Below are 26,118 nucleotides of genomic sequence, written 5' to 3' on the forward strand. Positions count from 1 at the left end.
GGCGGCAGCGGCAATGCTAGGTTTCCAAGTAAACCACACTTAAAGCGGTTTTTGTTTTATTGCGCAATTACAGCCCTGCACGTTTCTACTATCATCGGTGAGATGGTTATAGAAGTAGATATAAACTACTTCTATAATTAACGGTTCAGATTCATTTCTAGTTCGATAGATAGCATTGTAGGGGGCTTTTTAAGAGTTCTGTGTGGTGCTGCTACAGTGCTACTCCATGCCGTGTTACCACTGCAGGTCTTTATGCTAAGAGCAGATACCATATATTCTAAATATATTTTAAGAAGATAAGATATGAGAGAGAAGTGCAGTGAACTACAGATTTGTAGCCAGCTGTAGCACGAACTCCAAGACACAATATGTGTATGACAGGTAGGACAAGATAGTATATATTTTTGTAGATAATTATTATACGCTATTAGATTGACTATCGATAAATTGAAGCTGGTAGTTTACTATCCTATTGAACTTGCTCTAAAACAACATAGCTACTCGAGCTAGTACCATGTTGCTCCAATTATTAGCGAGGCGTCATGTGGCCTGCTCCTCTCGTGATCGGGAGCTAGCGGCCGGACGGACGGCTCCAGCTAGCTAGCACGAACTGCCATTGGCGGCGGCGACAAGTTCCAGCTGTGTCATTGGCCGGCGATCGCCGCCGAGACACCCCACCTGATCATAAACGTTGTACTCGCCGATGATAATCTCCATTGGCATCCGTCTTCCATGCTCCATGCTCATCTCTGTCCTCTTCTTGAGCCTGGCCATGCCAGCAGCTAGCCGGTGGCCCGTTCCAACGACGACGATAAACGAGTGATTGTTTAGTTTTTTTCATGAAAAAAGCCACATGATATATTTACAAACAAAAAATAATTTATAAATAAACTTTTATATATATATTCTTAGCAAATCTAAAAAGACAAAACTAAAATATGCACGATAAAAAATCTTAAAATCAACTCTAAATTTAAGGTTACAAGTTTAAATTTTGTCTTATAAGTATAAGCAGAAGAGAAAAAATAGGGGCGAAAGCCACCAGCTATGCTGCTCCAACTGCTCCTAACTAAACTCTGCTTGCTCAATAATTGGCTAGAGATCAGCGAATGAGCGAATGAAAAAGTAGGCAGAGTGATCACTGATCAAGAAAGGACTGCATCTATACTCTCTCCGCTTAGTAACGTAAAATGTTTAATTTTTTTTCTTATAACGTTTGACATCGTATTATTCAAAAATGCAAATATTATTCATTTTGCTTGTGACTTACTTTATTATCAAAAGAATTTTAAGCACGGTCTGATATTTTTTATATTTATACTAAATTTTTAAATAAGATGAATAATCAAATATTGTAATAAAAAAATCAAACATCTTATATTATGAAACGGAGGTAGTAGCTGCTAGTAGTATATATGTATTCATGTACACGAACCTGCAGATTAGGAGCTGCATGCATGCAAGCCTGACTTGTATGGATATACTATGGTCTATGGCCCATTCTTTCTCCCCCCTATCTAACCGAGATTTTTACGCTTTTTAAACGGTTAAACGCTGTGTTTTTTACGAAAATTTTATATAAAAGATAGCTTTAAAATATCATATTAACCTATTTTTCAATTTAATTACTTATAACTAATAATTAATTATTCATATATCAATACATCACTATATTTTTCCTGCTGGTTAACTAGCCTGCAACCGAACGTGGCGATCAGCATGAACCGGTAGAGTTTTATCAGTAGTTGGTACGGGAGCTGGTTTGTGTACTGTGTTATAAGCATATGCATGTGCTTGCACGACAGGTTTGGAGACTTTTAGGTGCCGCTTTGAAACAGTACAAGTGAAACAACGTATTTGCAAACGAAAACTAATTTATAAATAAAACTTTTATATATATGAAGATGAAAAAAACTAAGATGAAAAAACTTAAAATCAACTTCAAATTTAAGATTAAAAATTTAAATTTTGATTTATAAACACAAGAAAAAGACGAGAGAGTTAATTTGGGCCCTTAGCTAGCTAGTACAGTAGTACCAGCTCTGATCATTTTGGTTGGTCATGTGGGAGCAGGAGCAGAGCATATCAGCAGAGCTGTTTAGCTAGGGTTCCTCCGGTCATCAGCTTAGCGTTGCTCACTCATCTATGCAATAAACAAGTACCGGAATTGTGCAACTACGCCATGTGTGTTTATGGCGACGAGGCTGGGGTTAGACCGTGATCCCAAACGTGCCCTGATGACATGGATATATATATATATATATATATATATATATATATATATATATATATATATATATATATATATATATATATACACACACATATATTGGCAATGTTACTTTTATTTGTCACATGGTAAACTTGGTGTGTTAGCTTAGCTAGCAGCATGCAGAGTATCAATGGAGACTAGATATATAAGCTATGAATCATGCAACTTGATGACTGACAAGGATCTTTACATATATGTTCTTAGCAATATAAAAATAAATGTTAAAAAATAAAATTCGATAAAAAATCTTAAAAATCAGTTCTTTAATTTATTATTAAAATTTTAAATTTTGATTTATAAGCATAAGAAAAAGTGATGATACTAGTACGTAAGATAGCCCTGAGATTTTTCGCTGACGTCGCAAAAAGCTCACAACATTGAAGTGTTTATTGTGTGATATGCATAAAAAGTTAAAGAAGATCCTGTAGCAGGAGTATTAATTGCATTATCTGTAGCTCTTTACCAGAACATTTTTTTTAAAATTTTCTTCACTCTAATAAAAAGTAAAAAAAAATATCTCGAGGTATCGGTACTAAATCTTTTCTGATCGTTAGATCTAACAGTACACGTCCTACTCAGCTAATCCAACGGTGAAAAATACCTCGAGGTACTGTTTTTTTTAACCCGAGCAAATTTTTTTTACTACTGTTAGGTCAGAGAAATTAGATGCCAGATCGAGATCGATCGCAAGAGGTACACTATCATGTACGTGAAGCTTCCAAAAGTCCACTTCGACGACCTCATCATTGCCCTGCCCACATTTCGCCAGCTCACTCTGGGGCCCCAAATCCCCTCTCTTTCCGTGCCCTACCCACACACATTTGCCCTTCCATTCCTCTCTCTCTCTCTCTCGTGCTGATCGACAGATATTCTGGGCGGCCATGGGGAGCTCCAGCCCGGACAAAACAAGTGATTGATTGGCTTTTTTAAAAAAATAAACACTATGTTCATAAATAAAAAAATTATAAATAAAAATTTCTATACATACGTTTAGTAATAAAAATCAAGACTAAAAAAGTTACGATAGAAAACCTTTAAATATATTCTAAATTTAAGGTTGAAAAGTTAAATTTTGATTTATAAACATGAACATAAGTAAAAAATAAAAAGATTAGTGCTGCAAAACACATCGATTTCCTCTCATATGACAAGAGTTCCCTTTTCTTTAGGAAGCAGTAGTAGTTTTGCAAAGCTGCCGCCCTCACCGCCATGAAGACCATGATTATCGTCAAAAAAAAAAAACATAATAATTGTGCTTTGCGGGTGGCGGTTTTGGTACCTCCGCGTAAATAATAAAGGATTATGCAGAAGAATCTGGATAAATATGTAATCGCTTATAGTGAAGAATAGTGATGGATAACTACTTGTCTCCGTTCGTTTCTTATAGTGATGAAGATTTTTCTCCAACATGCAAAATGAGAAATATAATTACTGTATAAATAATTAAATATTAATTCACCTGTTCTAAAATAACCTTATTTCCAGTCTTCCTACGTGTACCAATACAAAAGCAAAAGACTAAAATGACCTTCGTTTTATCAAATCTCGATATAATTGTCCCCACTCTATCAGTACATTTGTTACTTGTTTTTATAAACTATAAAAGAATGATTACTTAAATATATATATTTAAAAAAAGAAGAGTGGCAAAAATGATCTTATTTAGAATAAATTCATTTCATTTTAAAGTGATTTCTTCATAGAAAATTTCTATAAAAAACACATCATTGAACCGTTTGAAAAATATGCACGCGAAACCTGAAAAATATGTTTGTATACAAACGAAGAAACGATCGCTAGCTTAGAGCCTATTTGGGGAGCTTTAAATTTTAAAAAACAGCTGCTTGGTAGCTAGCTTTTTAAGAATCTGGAAAACTCATAAACCCAACTTCTCCAGCTTCTAGATTCTTATAGATTCTTAGTTCATTTTTTAGAATCTGTAACTACAGATTCTCAGAAACTATGTATCGTTTATGTATCGTTTGAGATAGTTTCTGACAAAGCAATTTTTAGAAAAAGCTACAGCTGAAAAAAGAAAAAGATAAAAGATAGCGTGAGTTGCCGCAGCTGCTGCCCGCAGATAAGGTATGTTTCTTGTGCAGGTAGTGTGCCACGGCCACTGATTGGGCCCGGACTCGGATCATATATATCGCCACTGCACTCTCTTTTTTTCCTTCATTGGGAGCAGCATGGAAAATCTACTAGGATCACGCAGCTGCAACTAAGCTGCATTGCTTAGTTTTAGTAGGGAAAGCCTGCATTTCTGCAAAAGCAGAAAAAAAAAACAGAAGAATGGAGAAAAAAACAAATCGGTTTGTAGCATTGGATTTTGCACTTAACTAAAGCTCACCAAATCTGATCACCGTTAACAAGAACTCACAAGTAGCGAAAGATCATGCAAATCTGATTCCCGCTAACCAACTCTGTCAGCCTGCAAGAGCTCACGAGTATGATGCAATGCGACTGGAGATCGATCATCGCGCGCCAAATCCCACACCCATTCTGCCATGATCAATGCAACCAGAGGTGACAAGAGAAATCAATGTGTGTGAATCACATATACATGCTGTCTTTTTTTATATATTCATCATATAGTGTCACCGAGAAAATTCGATCTTCATCATGATGCCACCAGTCCACCACCATTTATTTTTGCTGTGTGACAATGCGTGGATGGATGGATGAACTAGGATGAGCTGAACTGACTGACTGACTGAACACACTCGATCTGCAGGGCGTTGCGTTTCTTCTTTTTTTGTAGATATACACTCGAAAGGAAAAGAAACATGAAGAAGAAGAAGAGGAAGAATGAACAGAAGAAATCAAAGAAACAATGGCGAGCGCTAATGATCAGGGAGTGGAGGAGACCGGCCACCGATCGATGAGCTCCCGAGATGAATGGACAAGAAAGGTGAAGTGTGTAGTGTAGTGTAGTGTACCGATCGGGGAAGCTAGCTAGAAGAGCTCCCAGTCGAACCGTGGGATCGGCGAGGTGGTGGTGGCGGCGGCCATGGTGGTCGTCACGGTGGACGACGACGTGGACGGCGTCGACGACAGCAGGTCGAACGACTCCCAGCTCGCCGTGGGCGGCGCCGGCGCCGGAGAGGCGGTGGTTTTTGGAGCGGTGTGCGCCGCCGGCGGCGCCTGGAACTGCCGCCGCTGCGACACCGGCGGCGGGCGCGGCGGGAGGTGCGGCGCCCGGGCGGCCTTGGCGTGGTGGCCGTTGCCGTTGGCCTTGTGCGCCGCCGCGTTCTTGGCGCGGATGGCGTCCAGCGACTCCACGTACTTCTGCACCCGCTTCTCCTGCGACGTTCGTCGGAGCCGCGCCGGAATTGAGCTTCTCGGAAATTCAATCGGGCAAGAAACGGCGATGGAAATTGGTGTGGCGTGTGCGCGCTAACCTGCATTCGCCTCTGCACCTTGACCTCGCCCTCGGCGGCGATGGCGTCCAGCTTGACCAGCTCGTTCATCAGCGCCTCGGTGAGCGTGACCACGTCGGCGTCGACCACCTTCCCGCCCTTGGCGACGATGCCCTCCAGCGCAGTCACCTGCACCGGCCACACCACCAAATCAGCCGCCCAATTCAGCAACACCCCAGTTCGGTCGATTTCGACGGCGACGATGGCGGAAACAGCCCAATTCAGTTCAGGCAGCGGGAAGCGCCACCGCGAATTGCAATGGTTACCTTGGCGGCGATCTTGTCGACGTCGAGGCCGATGCGGGAGATGGACTTGGCGGCGCGCTCCGCCTTGTCGGTGCGGCGCTGCTCGAGGAGGCGCTTGGCCTGCGCGGCGGGGTCCTCGAGGAGCACCATCTTGGAGCGGTCCTTGACGCCGGCCATGTCCAAGAACGCCTTGGAGTCCCTCTCCTTGTCCTTGTACACGATCTTCTGGTCCTCCGGGTGCAGCCCCGTCTGCGCCGACAGCAGCTTCTTCAGCTCACCTGCATCACCACCACCACCAAATCAGCAGCCGCTCGATCGAATCCCGAACGAACCAGAGCACCGCACGCCGGCGGCGAGCGCGCATTACCGAAGGAAGCCTGCGAGTTGACGTAGATCTCGTGGTAGACGCCGTTGAACTTGACCTTGACGCGGATGGTGGGGACGGGCGCGGCAGGGGCGTCGGACTCCGGGCTCCGCTTCTGCACCAGCATGCCCCCCGGCCGCACCTCCCACTCATCCTCCTTCGCCGCCGCGGCAGCAGGCTGCACCGGAGTACAGCTCTCCCTCATCGCCGGCGGCGGCGGGAATGTACCTTTGGCCTTGGCGCGCATCATCTTCTCATGGTACTGCCCCCACAAACCCAGCCGCTTCCCCCCACACACAGCTACCTAAGCTAGCACCACCACTCCGCCGAGCTCGATGGCAAAGAACACTCTGCACCACCTCCACTCCACCACCACGCAGAAAGATCTCTCCTTGGCGGCTGCCGGCAGCGAGGAAGAAGCAGGGGGGGGGGACCGGCCGGAGTGGCGGATCTGGGAGACACTAATCGAGGCGCGGTGTGCAGTGCAGTGCAGGCGCTCGCCTCTTCCCTCCCTGGCCTCAATTGGGGAAATCAGGATCAGGCAGAGAGCCGCTGCAGGGGAGGGGAGGTAGGTGGGGTGGAGAAGAAGAGGATGAGAGAGGGAAAAAAAAACCACCATAAACAGAGTGGGTACAACTCAGGGACAGGCAGCAGCTGCAGAAATATTTATGCGGCAAAAACCAAGCCGCGTGCGTGCGTGCGAGACACCAATGCAACCGCAAAACGCAATGCGACGCAGCTGCACCGCCGGCGGCGGCGGTGACGGGTTGGTGTGGTGTCAGCGGCGGCGCCGCCGGAGGTGGTGGTGGCTGGGGAGTGGGGACTGGCATGGAACTATGGAAGCAAACCGGCCGGCGTCTCGTCTCGGCCAAACTTGTTGCCCACTTTACTAAAATACACTTCGCTTTATTAAATCACAATACAATTATTCACTACTTTATCTATTCTAAATACATTTAATTTTTTGACTTTTACAAACTCTAAGGCAATGACTATTAAAAATAAATTAATTTGGAGACAAACAAGAATGACTGGAAATGATCTTATTTTGAATAAATGGATAGATAATAATAAAATGATAAGAATTACGATTATAATATGATTGATAAAATAACCAGCGGAATATTTTGACATAGCATTTAAATCCCAGAAATAATAACGCTATGGAACAAATAACAGATGTAGACGCATACAGATGTACCAGTACACTATTGCTAACCTGTCGGCTTTTTTTCGCGTCTTCACTCTGCTGCACGCACGCTGCAACCCTGCAAACACACGGAGCCAACCGAGGACGCGCCTTTTTTTCCCCTCTTTGTATTATTCCTTTTTTTTTTTTTGCTTTCAGGCGTTGCCGTTGCCGGCCTGGATAATAATAATAACAGTTGGAGAAATGGATTTTCTTTCTTTCCTTTTATTTTGAAATGGTAAATATATTTTAGGGCTGGATGATTAATGCGCTCGAGTGGAAGGGAGAGGGGGAGTGACGGCCGTATTTGGTAACAGTCATAGTTTCCCAATTGAGGTGAGGCGACGGAACAAGGAGAACGGATGCAGTATCACGCTATCACTGGTTGCATTTTAGGAGGTGTTTGGAACCATGGGCTTTCCTGGTTTCATCGAATGTTTGAACATTTATTATAAATAGTAAATGTAGACTAATAATAAAACTCATCCATGATCTTAGACTAATTCGTGAGACAAATCTATTGAGCCTAACTAATTCATGATTAGTCTATGTGATGCTACAGTAAACATGCTATAATTATGGATTAATTAGGCTTAAAAAATTTCTCATGCAAATTAGCTCTCATTTCTGTAATTAGTTTTATATTTGGTCTACGTTTAATGTTTATAATAAGTGTCCAAACGTCCGATATGACATGAGGCTAAAAGTTTAGCTTCATCTAAACACCTCCTTAATACTCAGGAGGAGAAGTAGAGAAAGAAATACCAACAGGACACTCTATTTTTTCAATTAGACGACGCCACTGATATTCGACAATGGTACTGTTTGACTGTTTGTCTATTTAGTGTAAAGAGCAAAATAATATAACTCATACAAAAATACCTTTTAACAAACAAATCACAATAAAATGAATAAATGATACCTTGTGTTCGTCGTTTTATGATAAGATTGATAATCAAATACTATGGAGTACTACCTCAATCATAAAAAGATTTCATTCCCTTCATCTTCTTAGCCCCACAAAAATTCATTTTTAAGTGATTGCTGAGTTTAAGTTTGGTAAGTGCATCAAAAATTGAAAATATAAAATGTATGGGTTAAATGCATCGTGGCTTGAAAAGGTAAAGATCATTTTATTCTTGATAGCTTTGTATAGATATATGTGGGATAAATTAAAAATAAGTAATTTTTTGGACGTTGGGAGTGGTACAACTCATTAGGGTTCGCATTATTGTAATTATTGACGTGATAATCAATCGAGCTGTCGGGTCACAACTTTGATAAACAACAATATGGTTTGGAAAATTTCGTTAGCTTTCAAAATTTTTTAAAAAAATGGTACAAAATCCAAAAAATTTATGGCGACATATAGTACAGTTTTCACACCTAATGTACTATTGTCGATATTGACCACGCCACTGGGAGCACACGATTTCTTATCCAAAACATGTCGGTTCCATTTAAAATTTTAAAATTCAAATTTACATAGCTTGTAGATGATAATTATGATTATGCCACTCATACAGAACGGACACGGGGGTCAAGCTACATTGACCAGTCAAAATGTCAAATGGAGCAGCCACTTGTGCGTGAAAGCATGGACATTTTGCGGTTTTTTTTTACCAACTCGTACTCCGCGCTGGGCGTGCGGTGAAGCTGACGTGGCCGTACGAAAAAAAACTTTTCTCACCAGCACATGTCACCCAGCTCTCCCCCACGCACGCGGAAGGAGAAGCCACCAAAAGAAGAGGGCCCACGTGCCGTCCCACCGAGTGGGCCCAGAGATACAGCGACCGAACGAATCCCTCCTCTCCCGGTGCGCGGGCCCCACCTGTCTGTCACGGTGCCGTCATCCACGCGCCCCGCTCCGCTCGGTGGGGCCGCACCGACAGCGGCGGGGACGCCGACGTGGCGCCCCGCGCGGTAATCCACGTGTCCCCCTGGCTGCGTGGACGGAAAGGGACAGTACAACCTACGGCCTACTAGTACTAGTGCGCCGCTACTCCTCCTACCCCCACCCCCTCTCTCTCTCTGGGAAGCGGGCCCCACTCGCCGGCGGTGACGCGGCACCCGCCTGCACCGTACCACACCGCGTTGCGCCGGCGCCACCACCACCGGTGGAAAGCTTGCCTGAAGGCAACGGTAACATCTGCCTCCTGTACGGACCACGACACTTTGTTTTAACAGTAAAAAGATAATACAGAAAATATCTCTGTATTAGTAGAATATAGCACTAGGTACGGCTGCGTGGGCGGCCAAATATGTAAACGGCATGAAAAACAGGGTAATAAAATAATATATAATTAATTAATTATAGTTATAAAAAATATAAATATATTAATATAATTTTTAAAAAACAGCTTTTCTACGGATTTTTTTTCAAAAAACACCTCATTTAACCGTCCGAGAAGCATTTACGTGGAAAATGAGTGAATTTAGGTAAATAAGGGGCAGAGTCGAACGCAGCCTACGTATGGTTCCAAACTAACTTTATTTTAACTCATCACGTTCATAATAATATAAAGAGTAATTTTGTCATCCTTGGGTAAGTACCATTGTTTCCTATGTAAAATTTGGTATCTCTTCATATCTTAGATACCTTAGATGTTAGAAGGTACCAAATTTTACATAGAAAATAGTGATATCTTATGTTATCTTCTTAAAGATGAAAAAAATGCTCTAATATATAAGCTAAAATACTAAAAATACACTCAACGTATCAAATCTCAATACGATTTTATATTTTATATATATATATATTATTTAATGTATTTATTTTTAATTTTACAAACTCCAATGCACTGATTATAAAAAATGAACTTATTTTTATGACAAACTAGAAGGATTTAAATATAACCTTATTTTAGGATGAAGACAGTACATGTTTACATGACTACTCGCCTCAAATTTTGGAAACACGCAGAAAAACCAAGAGAAAAAATGAGCAAAAGAACACGGGCCAAGAATTAAAGTATCGGTAAGGTTATGATGATAAAGACTTGTTTAGTTTATTAACAGTGGCGGAGCAGAGGCCCGGGACCACCCAAAAACCTTAAGTTAAGTGTGCATGTAAAAAAAATATTATTTATTAACATATGTAAAATATACTTTTAATTAATTTTATATTTTTATTATATATATCATATATTATATTTATGATATTTAAAAAATTATGTAAGTTTGATCACCCAAATTAAAATTCTAGATACGCCATTGTTTTTTACCCAATTAAAATTTGGCAATGCCATACATAATTTAAAGGAGTTGATTTTGGCAACAAACTGCGATGCTAACAATAAAAAGAATGGTTATGATAAACGGCGTCGTCCTGCACACGTGCAGATTTTTACGCAAGCAGAGAGACAAAGAGGATGAAGAGAAGTTGCAGGTGTCAGCTTGCAAGGAGGAGATGCTGACTCGATGGCCTAGCTCATCGTCATTATCAATAAGAGCTGGAAAAAAGGATTCAGAAAGAGGCAAAATTTATCATCGTCTTCATCATCAGGAGAGTTTTGTACAACAGAATACTACTATTCAGATCAAGTTCTGAACCTACAAAGTTTGAATATTTAGTTAGTTGGCAGTACCATATTCAGATCAAGTTCTCGCTTTGGCTTGGCCTCTAGTGAAAATCATGCAAACCTAACCTACCTGATTGCTATTGCACACGAACCGGCAGAGTACACACGGATTTGTTCATCCAATCTAGTATCCATTATTCCATCGGACGTTCTGATCTCTTTCGGGTACCTGCAGACCTGTGACCACTTCACGGATCCTTGCAATGCCTCATGCGAGCAGCTAGCTGCTGGGCGATTTGGCAGAGGCGACAACGCGTAATCATCTGTGCAATTGGTATAATCTCGCGATGAGAGTACAGCGACACCCGATGTAATGATGTGTGCAGACAAAATCTGCATTGGGTGGTAGCACTGAACCAGACGCCTCTCGTGATCGATCTCGTCAGGGATAGGATAGCATACAGGATTAGTCAAAAAGGCAAATCAAATGCTGCTCGTACGAGATGGTGTTCATCTCGGTTTCATGATTAATTGCTCTCTACCTGTAGCCTTCGTGCAAGAATAAATTAGCATTTGCTGGTACTACTACTACTTCAGTTCAGTTTGGTTGTAGCTGTGGTACAGCTTAACTAGCTGTAAGATCGTAAAAAGTAAGATGACTACTATGCTTCAATTGATAATTGATGGTTTTTCTTTATCATTAGTGTCGATCAAGTTGGTCTGCACTTGATTTCACTGGATCAACTCCTTGAGACCTGACTGACTGGTGGATCGAAATCATTTCCTCTGGCACGGTTGAGTTCTGTTTCAGTGATCACTTTTGCAGACATTTCAGACTTTCAGTAATATGTGAGGAGTAAAAACATCAACCAGAAAGCCTCACAAAAGTTGGCACAATAACAAGAGGAAAGTACGAGAGCAATGCTCGGAGAAAGAATTAACATAAGGTGAAAGCTTTACTAGCAGGCAGCAATCATGATGTTGAGCTTGAATCTTTATGCTTGAGCCAATAATATGATATAAGTAGCTTCTTTACTGCCATAATGTGTGCCTGCCTTTGCTTTTGCTTTTGATTTTGTGACATGTAATGCCATCATGAGCATATAATGTATTGGCAACCGCACTCTCTTTCGAGCACGGTTGATCGATTTCATTTTAAGATATGCGCATCTAGGAGTATGTGCCAAAAATCACATCAGATTCTTCTGAAGCTTTCCCTAAAAAAAATTCACAGATTCTTCTGAAGCTAATGCATCAATTGGGAAAGTGTGAGCAGTACTTAAAAATATTGCAAACTGGCAGTCCTGCACTTGGCTGATACAATTAACCAGCACACATGGAAGAATCAGATTAAACTATAGTGGTTAAAATTAATTATGGAAGTAGAGTTGTACTCCTGTATTGTTCGTCTGCAAAAACATTTTTTTTTGCCGGGAAAGCCCAGGAATGGACTCCCAAATTTCATTAAGATTGGGGAATATACATAAGAGAAAACAGCATTCAGTCTAGAAAAACTGTAAAAATACAGTCCTGGATTAGACCAAAAGCCTAAAACTGAAAACAGCTAACCCACGGTCGACTTTAGCCAATTCCTGCTGGTATCTGCAAAAACATTCATTTCTTCTAGCAAGTTTTTCTTTTTAAAAAAACTGTCAAACTAGAATATCATGCAGGTGATTCAGATAAACAAAATGAGGCATTTTTATCTGTCGGTAGAAAAAGTGCAATTGCCAGGAAAACCATTTTCTTCCCCTTTTCCCATCTCAATCATCGAAGCATCATGAAAGAGTAGAAGAGTGTATCTTCTCAGTGTAAAGTCATCCATAAATTCTCAACACTGAAATGCGTTCACTTTTTTCAGTGATGTGAGAGTTTAACAAATATAATTTTGTCGGTTAATTTATGACAACCAGCCAATAAAGCGAGTTAAAGCCACCAATATATAGGCCAGATGATCATGTTGTATCAGCCAAGAAAGCGAGATATTATGTTCAGTGCTGTACCTAGAAACTTGACGGAAAAAGAACTCAGGACATTGCAACTGAATTTAATAGCCTCCTTATATGCTGTAAATAACTTTGAAAATGCCTGAAAGTTTAAACTAGTATTAAACTATTAATCCTTGTCACTGAAACTAGAACTACATGAAAATGATGCGTGAAGATTCTGTCTCCTTACACTACAATCAAATGTTTTGCCGTACTCCTGTCACTGTTTATCTGTTGGTAAGCAAAGACTTAAAGAAACAATAAAACATCCATAAAGGTCTAGTTAAGCTGAGCCAAACAACCAACAAATCATACCGTAGCTGTCAACATTGATTAATGCAAGGCAAGTGACAATTAAGCCAGTCCCCATTAGCCAGGATCAGACCACAGGTAAGCTGGACCAGGCTAACTACTTCTTTCTGTGACCTAAATCTTGCAGTGTTATGTTTCACCACAACTCACATAATGCACTTATCATCGCCCCCAATTCGCAAGAGGCTGATCGAGCAGCATAGCGGTAGAAAAGCAGCATTGCAGTCAGAATATGGGTTTCTGAAGCTGATGAGCTTTCAGAGTTGCAGTTCGTCAGACAAGCAGGGAAGTAAGGCACAATCCCCATCCTTTTCAGCTTACTAACCGGATTACGATTTCTCAAAAAAAAAAAAAAAACTCTTCTGATGCAATCCGTTAAGTTTATTTCTCAAAGTATTTAATGTATATAATAATTTAAATCAAGCACATAATCTGCCGCAATAATCCAATACTTTTATATTTGTTTCAAGAGCATTTTTTTCAATCCTACCATGAGGTACCATTGTTTTCTATCTAAAGATACTAGAAGGATAAAATTTTACGTAGAAAACAGTGGTAGTACCTCCTCAAGAATAGAAAAATTGCTCTTGTTTCAAACGCTAAACTCTCTCATATTTGGTACGTGCATACTTTGCACCGACGCGAGTGTATATGCAAATTAAGGGATGGAGAAAGAGTGAAGCATTTGCAATGTGGCAAATGCTGGCAGTAGGCCATGCTGAAAGCGTCATCCAGCAAGCACCACGGTATCCAAAGTCCCAAACCATCCTTTTCTTTGCATTGCCTGGAGACGCAGATGAAGGAGACTATCATGGAATTGGCAATACATTGGGGGAGGTGGACAGATCGACCATCGAAACGAAAGAACGAACCAGACTCTCTTTTTTCCATCTCCGAGCGATTCTGATCTTGACCCTCTAACTGAAGAAATTGACGCCTCGGTGCAAAAGTTTCAGACAGAAAACCGTCCAGGCAAACGTGCATTTTCAGGTTTCTTTCTGATCCCTTCGAAGTAATATTCATTCAGGGGAAAAAAAATTGTTTCTTTATTGTAAAAGAAACCCTAACCTCTTAATTCTCAACAACAGCCATTAATTTTCCTGTCTGAGGTTTACACTGAACTGCTGAAGGCTGCAGTTTATCCAGCTGAACTGTTGTCCGAAAACGGCACTTGCATGAACATGATTTTCTGAAGCTAGTGAACAGAAAACCGGCATAATCAGCATCAATCAACTATGGTGACCTGATCAACGAGCAGTGGAAAAATTTAACAGCTGGCCAGATGGTGGTGATGGAGAATTTGCCGGCCGGGGAGAAGAACAAGACACAAGAAAACACTGAACGATTATATTATATATTTTTTTCCCTAGCACAACAGTACAACACCAGCTCGTGTTCAGTTAGTCTGTCAGTAGCAGCTGCTTGGCAACTTGACCGGTGCACAAATTGTACATGATGCCAGAGGAGAGCAACGGTGTAACTTCTTCAAAGGAGGAGGTGTCGAAGGTGTTGGCCGCTGGCCGGTCGAGATCTTCGTTTCTGAACTTTCATTCTTATCTTTTCGCTTATACTTTCAGCCAAAATTTAAATTTTCAACATTAAATTTAGAATTGATTTTAAGTTCTTTTACCAAAATTTATTTTCTAGCCTTCGCTTTTAGATCACGAAGAATATTTATATATTTATAACTATTTTTTATTTTTAAATATACCGTTTATCTTTTGAACAATCACCCCCTCCAAATTTCTGATGGCTCGCTACCGTCGTCGTCAATCTTCTGTCAGAAGCTGGCAAAACTTCCCAACTTCCTCTGGCGTTTGGAAAGGAACTGCCTGTGCAGATCTTTTCCACGTACTTCCAATGAATCGGATAGTTTGACAGAAACCGGGCCGATGCGTTCTTCCGGAATCTTTTCAGAAAGAACACATATTTGGATCAAAATTCCGAGAGGATTTTGTTACAAAGAGAAGTTGTAGTAGGATGGCATTTGCAGCGTGGGCCGGAGAAAAGCTTTAATCCGTTGGAAATTTAGGCCCAGCCCGGTACAACTATTTGGGCCATATAAACTAGGTCAATTTGGTTAGGCCTGAGGCCTGAGGCTGCGACTGCCCTTGCCGCCGCCGCCCGCCGCCATGAGAGGTCGGAGCAGCCGCGGCCCTGCGGTCGCGTCGACGTCGAGCCGGCGTGAGCCTGAGCACGAGGATCCGGCGACCTCCGACGACGAGGTAGCACGGCATGTCCCTCTACCCCCTTCCGCCAAGCCATGGAGTGTTGTTGTTCATGGGGGGAATCCGTCCGCTGGCTCCGCAGGTGGTTTCCTCGTCGTCGGGGTCGGAGCGGGAGAGCGACGGTGACGTTGAGAGGGAGCGGGAGCTGGAGAGCGCGCTCGCGGACGTTCCGTTCGGTGAGCTGCAGCGCGCCCGCGCCGACGGGTCGCTCGGCGGGCGCGGGCTTAGTACCGCCGCCGCCGCGGCGGCTGCCGCGCAGAAGAAGGTTCGCAGGGCGAGCAGGAAAAGGTCCGGCTCGTCGCGAAGCTGGGTTTCATCTGTAGGGCTTTGTTCTAGCTGTTGGTGCTGATGGGTTCGTGCGTGATTTGAACAGGCCGATGGAGATCAGCACCAAAGTGCGGCCGCCGAGGCTCAGAGAGATCATGCAGGTTCCGAAGAAGGTGAGTTGCGGCTCTATTGAATTGTACATTGTGTTGCAGGGAGCCGCGATGTTCGGTTCAATAGCGGAAAATTGGGAGTTATATCTATACGGATTGAACCTTGAAACCTGCCCATAATGCTCTCTTATGCAAGCTTGTAGACAGACAACAGGCAGTTTCTATGTCCGTTTGAATTCGACCTATAACACGTCGAAATCGGGAATTTTGATGCAGCTTCAACATGATGGCATTTAGATGCTGTTGTGTTATTGTGTGCCTAAGAATATAATTGTGCTATATTTTGATATTCCTTTTTTTTTCTTCTTTTGGGTTATTTGGGTGCACGCCCGCACATATGCGAGTTTCATTGTTTGAAGCTTTGGTTCATAAGTGTAGGCAGGGTTCATAATAGTTTCCTCCATTGGGATTTAGCCAAGGACAAAACCTGCACAGAAGGATTGCTTTAAATTTCTATTTAGCTTTCTTAGTCTACTTAAATTATTATCTACTTCCATTGACGATTATCTTAGTTCAATATAGGAATCATATGCGAAGAGCCAGTTTATGAACTAGTCCCACAGTTAATATATAAGTTCTTACCTATTTCACTCTAATGTGCTCTAATTTGGTCGACAATAGCTGTAATACCACTTTACAAGCCTTGTTCCATCTGCTAAAATTCTCTTTCATTCAGGTTGTAAGGGACCCAAGATTCGAACCTATATATGGAGAGGTTGACAAAGAAGGGTAAGCTTTTAACATTCTTGCACATCATGTGCAAGCTGCTCTGTTTGGGAAGTTCTACATTATTTTCATAGAGTGAATATATTTGGCTTTATACCATATAGAAGTCTAGGGTCATCTACATTTTTGTCTAAGCATGTCCTATTTGAATCCTGTTATTTTCTCACTGATTACTTTGTACTTGAATTTGCTCCCTTCCCATGTCTCCTAAGGTTTAATCCTCTAATAGTGCTATACCCCTATATTCTTTTATTAAGAGTAACCTGGTACTTCTAATGGTGCTATATGCTTATATTCTTTTAAGAGTAACCTGGTACTAAGTTTCGGTGTCCTTCCCATTACAATCTACTGACACATTGATCAAATCTGCTGGCATGCAGGTTCAGGAAAAGATACAATTTCTTATTTGATGATGAACTCCCTGCAGAAAAAGAGGTGTGTTTAACGCCTTATGCAGATTCATTGTTTGTAGATGCTTCTATTTGAGTAGGTGGATAAATGTGCTTCCTGCACTGTCTTAATGTTTCTGACCAGAAACTACAAAAATCGATCAAGAAATCGAAGGACCCTAATGCTATTGAAGAAATGAAGAGTCGCCTCACTTGGATTGTAAGTTTATTTCTACCTGTTGACATTTTGGACAAATCCATGATCAGACTGAACACTTTCTTGAGTTGATTTTTGGCTGGATTTCTGATGGAATATAAGACGTTGTAAGTTGTAACTTAGCCTTGTAAAGCCGGTTAAGTAGTCAATGCCTGTTCTGATGCATGATTAGATCCATCTATTTATATTCTATAATTTCCTTATAAAAGATCATAAAAGTTATAATGTATATCATGACATCATCTATTGTTGCTTCAAGAATTCAAGGATCAGACAACTAAGCAAGCTTCAGTTTTTGGAAGTTTCCACAATAGTATAAACACCTTCTTAGCACGAAACTTAAAAAACTAGTGCACCCATCCCATAAGCAAGTGGATAGTGCACCCATCCCATAAGCAAGTGGTCACTACAGTTTGATAATCTCATTGTTACAGTGAGGGTGACTATACTAATATGCGCTTGCACAAGCGATGCTACCAGGGTGCCATTTTTTTTATTTAGTCGATGCCCTGTTGACATGTACACTGCAGGATAAGCAATTGAGATCTCATCCTAGGAAGAATGTTGAGTCAGAGATTCTGCGTGAACATATTAAGAAAGAGAGGGAAGCAGCGAAGACTGGAAAACAGCCATATTATCTGAAGAAATGTTGGTTTCTTAAAGCCCGTTTCATTTCCCCTCTCACGTTGTGTCTATCTACAACGCTAATACTTCTTCCAATTTCCTTGATCAGCTGAAATTCGTGAAAGGAAGTTGATGAACAAGTACAATGAGCTCAAGGTAACATACTCGAAACACATGGCAGTCAACTTTCCACTCTTATGGATATCCACCTTTTTGCTTCGATTTAAATTGATCATTTTACAGGAGGCTGGAAAGCTTGATGCCTTTATGGAGAAGCGACGGAGGAAGAATGCCTCCAAAGATCATCGCTACATGCCATATCGAAGAAATGGGGATGCTGGTGCATAATGATGTCCCTCGAGCTGCATTTATATTATATTTTTTTTTTGCATTGTCCAGCGTCCTGTGCAACCGAGAGCGGAAGATTAACCTTTAAGGATGATTTGTAGCTGAGATCTGATTGCTGATACCACATGCTTTTGTAATCGTAAATTATAGATTTGTTACTTGTTTTGCTTGCTGCTATAATTTCCATCGTTTTCTGGAATCAAGTGATCACAAATTCAGTACTTATTAATTGAATAGAGCTGAAGAAGCATGTAGCTTTGCGCAAAATTTCTTGGTTATCTAAGGTGCATGTAAATTGGATACCCTTTCTTTCTATATAGTTACAACTAAAAGCTCATCAAGGATGAAGTCACAGCAAGAACCGTGGAATCTTTCCAATGCTTAAATCAATTTTAATTCTAATTGTTCCCCGCTTCATTAGATACAGGTTCGCCCTCATAACCTCAAATCAATTAATCAGGCAAACGGCTGTGAAAATAAACTACAACAACAAATCAGAAATTGAGGGTGAAATTACTGCAGGAAAACTTTTGCTATTCAAGATACCAGGACAGCATTGGTGCACAGGGAGTCAGGGACCATGAGCCACAAAAGCTATGTATATCTCCAAATTAACAATTTACAAAAGTGCAACATGCTTCTAGAGGGACAAGAGGAAATAAAAAAATCACTTACCCCATGAACTACTACTACTACATATTACAGGATCTGTAAAAACTCAAAAGCAAGAACACACACAAAGTGCAGCGAAACAAAGGCTATGCAGCATCGATGAAAAATCAGCTTGACTTGTTTGATGAACTCTACACATATATCCGAGGTGCTTTCTTCTTCGCAAGATACTGTGGTTTTACAGCCACCGAATCGACACAGAGTCCACCTTTTGTGTGTGTGCAGTCTATTTGAACCATTGCAAACTGGATCTTTACCGGTTCATCTGAGCTCTTCACCACAAAATCGCCAACATGGTGATTGATCCAGACACCGGGATCAGTCAGGTAGCACTTGGACTGAGCCTGCTGTCCATCAGAAGTTGATAACTGGAAGCGCACCGGTTTTATGTCCCAGCCATGGATGTGCTCGGAGCTATAAACACGCCGTCCAAGTCGCTTGAATGGCCTTCCTAGATGAAGGCGGAAGAACAGGCTATATGTGCCTTCTGGGAAGCAGAATTCAACCTCCCCTCTGACCTCAAACCACCAAATTTGTGAGAGGTAGGCAACCACATGAAACCTGCAGCAGAAGCAGCGAACCTGTCATGGTGCTGCATAATACAGAAGAGCAATTTTACAGTACTTGAGAAGGTACCAGTATCAAAATTTCAGTATAAAATTTTAATACCTCTTGGTACTTAGATAGTAGGTATCAAATTTTAAGTTTTTTACCATCCTTGAAAAGTACCTCAAGGTACCACACTTTTTAGTGTAAAATGGGTGGTACCTTAAGATACTTGCTACCTTAAGGTATCAAAAATTTATACTAAAAATCTCGGTACCTTGAGGTACTTTTGAAGGATGGGAAAAAAGCCCCTAAATTTTACACTAAAATTTTGATACCTCTTAGTACCTACTCAAAGACTGTAAAATTACTCAATACAAAAGTATATAACATTGTTGCAACAGAAGTCACATGGCTGAGAAAGTACAAGTGAGGGCAAACAGGGCATACAATTGGATTTTGGACCATTCTTAGAAGTTAGAAACCCTAAGCACTATATTATGCATTTATGCCAACCAAAGGCAATATGCTCCGGTACCTCACGCAGTCGCATGAAAACGTGAGTGTTCAATGCAGGCTGTTGAGTTTGGTTCAAGAACAAGTAATCCTGTTCAGGACGCTCCATTTTTCATGATTCAACACAAAGCACATGAAAACAGTACATAAAAATCTCACATATGGTAATCAACAATCACATATCCTGAAACTAGCAAATTCACACGAGACGGATTGACGATTTCCTCCAGTACAAAATTCTACAGATTAAAACAACCATATACCTTTTCTTCATACCCTATTTATCATTGAAATCATTGTAAAAAGGCCTCTATAAACAGTAGCCATTATAAGTTGCAAAACTGAGAGCGAGATCAATCAAAGCACCTCGATTCATCATTTGGAATGAAGTTCCAATATCTCCTATCATCAATGCCAGTTATTGAAAGCGCCCTTGAAGAGATTGACATGCAGACACCTCCACCACCCTTGTCCAGCCAGAACTCCTGCACATTCAACAAAAACAAATTTCATATATATAACAACAATCCAAACCTGATTTATAAAAAACAAATTAGCTCCTTCTCAAATTGACAGGCAGCTGAAGCTAATCAGAGTAAAATAATCCAACACAAAAAGGGCACAACCATTATCCCATGAACAAACTCAAGCTCCTATATTTTTTGGTTAATCACACGCATAACTCACAAACTGACAAAAGATTACAATTTATACAAGATATCGTTGTATTACAAAGCACTACGATTTGTGAGTCTTAAATACCAAACACAGTGTGATTCGTAGAGGCACAGGCGCACAGCTGATCAAAATCATCGTCAGGTTTAGGACAAAACACGCACCTTGGTGCCGCCGTTCAATCGGTTCCGGCGGCAGAGGCGCGCGTAGACCTCCTTCTTGGGGATCGTCTCCGCCTCCACCGCAGTGGCTTCCTCGTTGCCGTCAGCGGCGGCGGCGGCGAGGAGGCGCGCGTAGTTGGTCGGCAGCTTGGCCTCCCAGACGCCGTCCCCGGACGCGGCGCCGCGGAACGTGCGGCTGAGCCGCGCCATCCGGCAGATCTCCGGCGGGTCCAGCCTGAGCAGCACCTCCGCCACGCAGCTCTCCGGCAAGTCCCCCAGTGCGGTCGCCCCATCTCCCCCTCCCCCTCTCGCCGACGAGCTGACGGCGCCCATGGCCAAAACCCCAAGCGCGCAACGGAGCTCTCAGCAGTAGAGGGTGAGCGACTTGGAGAGCAGGAGCAGCGAAGCCGGGGACTTGGAGAAGGGCGGAGGCAGGTCACTCCATGTCAGCGACGGCGAGCCCATCGCGCCGGTCCCGCCTCGGTGGCCGTGCCGTCGGGGAAGGGGAGACGAGCTCTCGCCGCCGTCGTGCACTCTCCCCCCACGAAGGCAACCACCACCGAGCTGCCCTCTTCCTGCTTCTCCTCCGACCACAGCTCTCGCAAAGCACAGTCGAGTGAGCAGACAAAAATCTTGCAGCCTTCGTCTACCTCCGGCTGTTCTTGATCAAACAAGGACGAAGGGATCAACACACCTCCTCTGTTTCCTCTGATCTCAAGACACGAGCAGAAGAAAAAAAAAACCAACAGAGCGAGGAAGAGAGGAGTCGCGTGGCTCGGCGTACGCTCGACGCGCGTTGCTTACTCGGTCATGGCGTTTGCTGGATTAGGTTGGTTTCGGGGAAGCTATGGGAAGAAGACGAAGAGGGGGGAAAGGCAGTATTTTTGCCCATGGAAAAGGGCCTAGACGCGAGCTTTTTTTTCAAGGCGGAATGGCGCGAGTCGTCGCTCTCGCCATGGCCGTATTTATCGCCAGGTTTAACTTCTTGGGGGGGGGGGGGGGGGGGGGGGGGGGGGGAATAAATTTTATACCATCGGAAGTTGTTTCCTCTCGTTACTTTCATATCCATATCGTTCTTAATCGTATTTTTTTAAAAAAAACTAATATTATACCTATCATATTAATTCACATAAACGGAATACATGTTAAATATTTCTATAAATCGTAATAAAACAGGCAAAATTAAAATCTAAATGGTATAGATATATTCGTCAAACTTATAGTGTCTTAACTTGTAAAAGTTGAAAGTTTAATTTAAACAATATACAAAGGGGACGTAGCCTTTAAGAGTGTAAAAACGTTTTCGTGATTTCTTGCTGCAGCGCTTGCAAAAATTGACACGAACCGAGACGGGCGAACGGCCACGTCATCCTACGAGTCGGCGAATACAGCGGTGCCAACAGAAATTTAACCTTTTGCCATTTTTACGAACGGCCAAAACATCGCTAATTGTCTATGATATGTGGACCCTCATAAATCTATAATAGATGGATCAATGACAAATCTGTTAAAATCCGTAAGAATGGTAAAAAGTTAAAATCCCCGGTGCCAATGGTCTATGCTTATGTGAATCACCAGCTGCGGCTCTTAACTGAACCACTAAGATTGTTTCTGCTCCTGCTGCTACGATGTTCAGATATCATTAGGTTTATTTGTTTACTTGTCTATATTTATAAAACAAAATTTAAAATTTTAACTTTAAATTTTAAATTTAGAGTAGATTTTAAGTTTATTCATCCTAGTTTATTTTTTAGCATCAACTTTTAAATCGTTAAAAACACCTATAAAATAAATTTTATTTATAAATTATAAGCCAAATAATCACCTCTGTGACATGAGTGAGATGGTACTCCAGTGTGCAGAGAAGCACAGGTCACAGGTGCACATGTTACGGGGATACCTGTGCAGCTGTGCTTCTCAAAAGGATGCTATCATGTTTCTTACGTGCAATTTAACAGCCCCATTTTTGTTATTTAGAAGCATTAACCAGACCGTTTATTAATGATTAAAAATAATTTATGGGTAATATTTTTATGTACGTGTTTTTGGCGATCTAAAAAAGGGTTAGAAAATAATTTTCGATGAAAACAACCCAAAATAGACTCTAAATTTAAGTTTCAAAATTTAAATTTTAACTTACAAACATAAGCATAAATAAAAAGATAAAGATAAGGTCATACGTATTTATGAAAAGTTTGACAATATGGTTAAGCAAAAAGATAAAGATGAGGACATACATATTTATGAAAAGCTTGACAACATGGTTAACATATGTAAATTCAAATTCAACTTGTAAAAATTGAAACAGAAGAGCAGGGATAGCTGGATAGTACACGTACTGGTTTGAGATTACTTTTTCCATCCTAAAATAACTTATAACTTTATCTTTGCTCACTCTTGTTTATCTCAAAATAAATTTATTTTTGAGCGATTATTGCATAAAAGTTTGTGAAAGTATGAAATAAATGTATTGGAACTAGATAAAGTGAACAACAATTTTGTAAATTCTCCTCCTTAATAAAATCCGGGTGATCTGTCTTCGATCATCCCAGCAAAAATAAAGTAAAGAACAATTACATTGAAATTTGTTAATAAGGAGGATATTCTAGTCCTTTAACTTTTGTATCGACGCGTATTAGGTAGGTAAAAAATGATACTCCCTCCGTATTTTTTTATATAACACCGTTGACTTTTAGATATACGTGTGACCATTCGTCTTATTCAAAAAAATTATATAATTATTAATTATTTTGTTATAATAGGATTTATTATTATAGAAACTTTAATTATGCATTATAATTTTGCATATTTGGATATAAATTTTGAATAAAACGAATGGTCAAACGTGATTCTAAAAGTCGGTATGGAATAATAACATAGTAACATATTATGTTATTAATTTTTTTACAAAATATTTTGTAATTATTTAACATACGAGAAATGAGAGATTACCAGGTCTCGTTAGTCCAAAAAGAAAAAGAAAATTATATCCTGCTACTGTCCGAATGATAAAAAGAAAAGAAAACACAAAGAGACGGTGCCGAAAGTGGATCAGAGACAACCTAGATGTCCTGTTCGTCAAAAACAATCTCGAGATGCCTAGCTGGTTCAATGATAATGGTAGTTTTCTCAATCTCGGCAACGATGAATTTATAATAAACTAGCTTTATAGCTAATGGTTTTGCTGATCTTGAGAGTCCAGCCACTCGCTGCATACACACAAAATTCAGAGAGTTCCAGAAGAAAAGAGCTTTTTTTTTTCTTTCTCATGTTGTTCGTAGGGAGCAACCACGTATACGCCTCAATCAATCGTGATTGCCTCTAAGCATCAAGAAAGATGCATAAATAAATTAGAGGTGCAGATGAGATGATGCAGCCGCGCAAATGACATTTCACTTTCCAACTGAAGTCAAGAACATTGCATCTGCACGAGTTCATGCTACATGGAAGATATTATTTTTCTTTGGGGGTTTGCTGATCAGATCAGGCATAATCTGAAAGTGACATGATTTATTTCATTGAAGAGAAAAAGGTCTACATGTCTTCATTTTCAGTTCGGTTGATGGGTTCTTTCTGAAGAGCAGAGATTTGTATCATGGAAGGAAAAGATCTGCACTAGATGGTTCTTTTCCTGTGCATGAAAAAGCAAGAGAAAAATTGGCTCCTCTTGATCTTTTTTTCATCATGCTGTCTAACCGACACTTTGCAAGGCCTCAATTTAATCTGTCCTGTTGGTGTTGTCAGCAAGTTCTTTCCTGTGTAAAAGCTAACAATGAGCAAATTTGTCTAGTGGAGGAAGCAGAGCTTCTAAACAGTACAAGCTGCAAGGATCCTGTGGATAAGATCTAGTAGGGTCATACTGTCATGCACATCTACCATCTATGCTTAAAGCATGCAACTGATATAACATCTATGTAGAATTTCCTTTAGGGCTATACTAGTACTATATCAGATAAATCTGGCAACCTACATGATTGAGTAATTAAATCACTCATTGATGTGTTTTCCTGAACTGTCTGTGTCAGTTTACTCCATTTTGACCAGACAGGTCACTGAATCAAGAGAGTTTGGCCAGTTCAGCCAAAAGGAGGTGCAGAATAACATGCCAATAATAGGTGTTACTTAGCACTTTAGTAGTAGTTCTTGATCTAAACCAGCTCTGATGCAACAATAGTTAAAGTTATCTGCTTCCAGGTGTTACCTGCAATGGACATCTTGATCTTTATGACAATTTTCTGAGCCACCAACAGGTGTTTGGTACTGGTTGATGCCTGACATGCAAATGGACGAAGGAGATACTAGTTTAAGAGAACTTTGTATTTATTAAACAAATGAAATGAACAGCTCATAAGGAAAACAACAAGAAAGAAAAAAAAATGTATGGTAAGAATTGGATCTCACAAAAAAAATTGGAAAGGTGAGCAAACATAAACATAGGTCACAAAATGACGAAACCATCAGGTACAGGCGTATTGCACAAATTCCCTTTGTGCGGTTTGTTGCATGTCTACGTCAGTTTAAGCTTTACAACCTTGGAGTTAGAGAGCTGATTGGAGAATAACAGAGAAGGGAATGACAATTAGAGCAAGTTCAATAGTATAGCTAACTACTGGCTCCAATTCAACTATAGTCAATCTAATAGCCAATTTATACAATAGTTAACTATAAAGCACTAATATATGGTCCCACATTTTATATACACATTGTGTCTTGAAGCTCGTGCTGTAGCTGACTATAAATTAGTGGCCTATTACTCTTCTCTTTTCTCTATTCTCTTATCTCTTTAAAATATGTTTACAGCTGGCTTATAGCCTGCTTATTGTACCTGCTCTTAAACAAAGGGGAAGATATAATGACAAGAACATCTATCAGCACAAGAATCTATACGCGATGGAGTGGATCTGAGTCAGCATTGGATCATGCTCCACTAATCAACTGACAGTATCATCATTAGCATTTTTTATTGCTTACACAACCAATCATACTCAGGAAGTCTGAATACTAATCCAAGGTTCAAGGATATTATTGCAGTGTATTCTATGCCCTTTGCATATAACCCACATAGGAAAAAGCAGGGAAATCTAACAGAATCCTTCTTTTTTACTTTTGCTGGAAAGTTCCTAGCGCTGATTTATGATTTATCTGTTTCATTTACCTTACCAAAATAACTGAGGATACAGCACGTTTTGTGCTTCAATTAAATATCTCCTTTGTCTAAAAAAATCTACTTGACAAAAAAAAACTACTCACCTGTACTAAAACAAGATCA

The 26,118-nt window shown here is 40.9% G+C and overlaps 3 protein-coding genes across 3 annotated transcripts; 1 reads left to right on the forward strand and 2 right to left on the reverse strand.

The window, feature by feature from the left end:
• Positions 1-4,817: 4,817 nt before the first annotated feature.
• LOC102714401 (BAG family molecular chaperone regulator 3) lies at positions 4,818-7,049 on the reverse strand. Its single transcript, XM_015841030.2, has 4 exons — positions 6,304-7,049; positions 5,958-6,214; positions 5,674-5,820; positions 4,818-5,575 (listed from the first exon to the last, which is right to left on the reverse strand). The coding sequence occupies exons 1-4, from the start codon at positions 6,548-6,550 to the stop codon at positions 5,228-5,230; spliced, it is 999 nt and encodes a 332-aa protein (XP_015696516.2). The 5' UTR covers positions 6,551-7,049; the 3' UTR covers positions 4,818-5,227.
• An 8,366-nt stretch (positions 7,050-15,415) lies between these two features.
• Positions 15,416-18,455, forward strand: LOC102714672 (ribosomal RNA processing protein 36 homolog). The gene is made up of 9 exons (XM_006660798.3): positions 15,416-15,535; positions 15,621-15,826; positions 15,912-15,978; positions 16,652-16,704; positions 17,082-17,136; positions 17,236-17,310; positions 17,838-17,955; positions 18,041-18,087; positions 18,175-18,455. The coding sequence occupies exons 1-9, from the start codon at positions 15,443-15,445 to the stop codon at positions 18,277-18,279; spliced, it is 819 nt and encodes a 272-aa protein (XP_006660861.2). The 5' UTR covers positions 15,416-15,442; the 3' UTR covers positions 18,280-18,455.
• Positions 18,456-18,780: 325 nt separating this feature from the next.
• LOC102714949 (F-box protein PP2-A13) lies at positions 18,781-21,809 on the reverse strand. Its single transcript, XM_006660799.3, has 3 exons — positions 20,853-21,809; positions 20,380-20,498; positions 18,781-19,512 (listed from the first exon to the last, which is right to left on the reverse strand). The coding sequence occupies exons 1-3, from the start codon at positions 21,180-21,182 to the stop codon at positions 19,083-19,085; spliced, it is 879 nt and encodes a 292-aa protein (XP_006660862.1). The 5' UTR covers positions 21,183-21,809; the 3' UTR covers positions 18,781-19,082.
• Positions 21,810-26,118: the final 4,309 nt, after the last annotated feature.

The sequence above is a fragment of the Oryza brachyantha genome, chromosome 9 (genome assembly GCF_000231095.2).
Source record: "Oryza brachyantha chromosome 9, ObraRS2, whole genome shotgun sequence".
NCBI classification, from domain to species: Eukaryota; Viridiplantae; Streptophyta; class Magnoliopsida; order Poales; family Poaceae; genus Oryza; species Oryza brachyantha.

What these genes read in the sequence shown, in the direction of transcription:
- LOC102714672 (XM_006660798.3), top strand. Translation starts at nt 15,443, where the DNA reads ATGAGAGGTCGGAGCAGCCGCGGCCCTGCGGTCGCGTCGACGTCGAGC. An exon ending in GGAGAGGTTGACAAAGAAGG is followed by an intron (nt 16,705 to 17,081) that starts GTAAGCTTTTAA and finishes GCTGGCATGCAG; the next exon opens with GTTCAGGAAAAGATACAATT. An exon ending in ACAAGTACAATGAGCTCAAG is followed by an intron (nt 18,088 to 18,174) that starts GTAACATACTCG and finishes ATCATTTTACAG; the next exon opens with GAGGCTGGAAAGCTTGATGC.
- LOC102714401 (XM_015841030.2), bottom strand. Translation starts at nt 6,550, where the DNA reads ATGATGCGCGCCAAGGCCAAAGGTACATTCCCGCCGCCGCCGGCGATG. An exon ending in TCGACAAGATCGCCGCCAAG is followed by an intron (nt 5,821 to 5,957) that starts GTAACCATTGCA and finishes TGGCCGGTGCAG; the next exon opens with GTGACTGCGCTGGAGGGCAT. An exon ending in AGGTGCAGAGGCGAATGCAG is followed by an intron (nt 5,576 to 5,673) that starts GTTAGCGCGCAC and finishes CGAACGTCGCAG; the next exon opens with GAGAAGCGGGTGCAGAAGTA.
- LOC102714949 (XM_006660799.3), bottom strand. Translation starts at nt 21,182, where the DNA reads ATGGGCGCCGTCAGCTCGTCGGCGAGAGGGGGAGGGGGAGATGGGGCG. An exon ending in GATTGAACGGCGGCACCAAG is followed by an intron (nt 20,499 to 20,852) that starts GTGCGTGTTTTG and finishes TTGAATGTGCAG; the next exon opens with GAGTTCTGGCTGGACAAGGG. An exon ending in ATTCCAAATGATGAATCGAG is followed by an intron (nt 19,513 to 20,379) that starts GTGCTTTGATTG and finishes CTTCTGCTGCAG; the next exon opens with GTTTCATGTGGTTGCCTACC.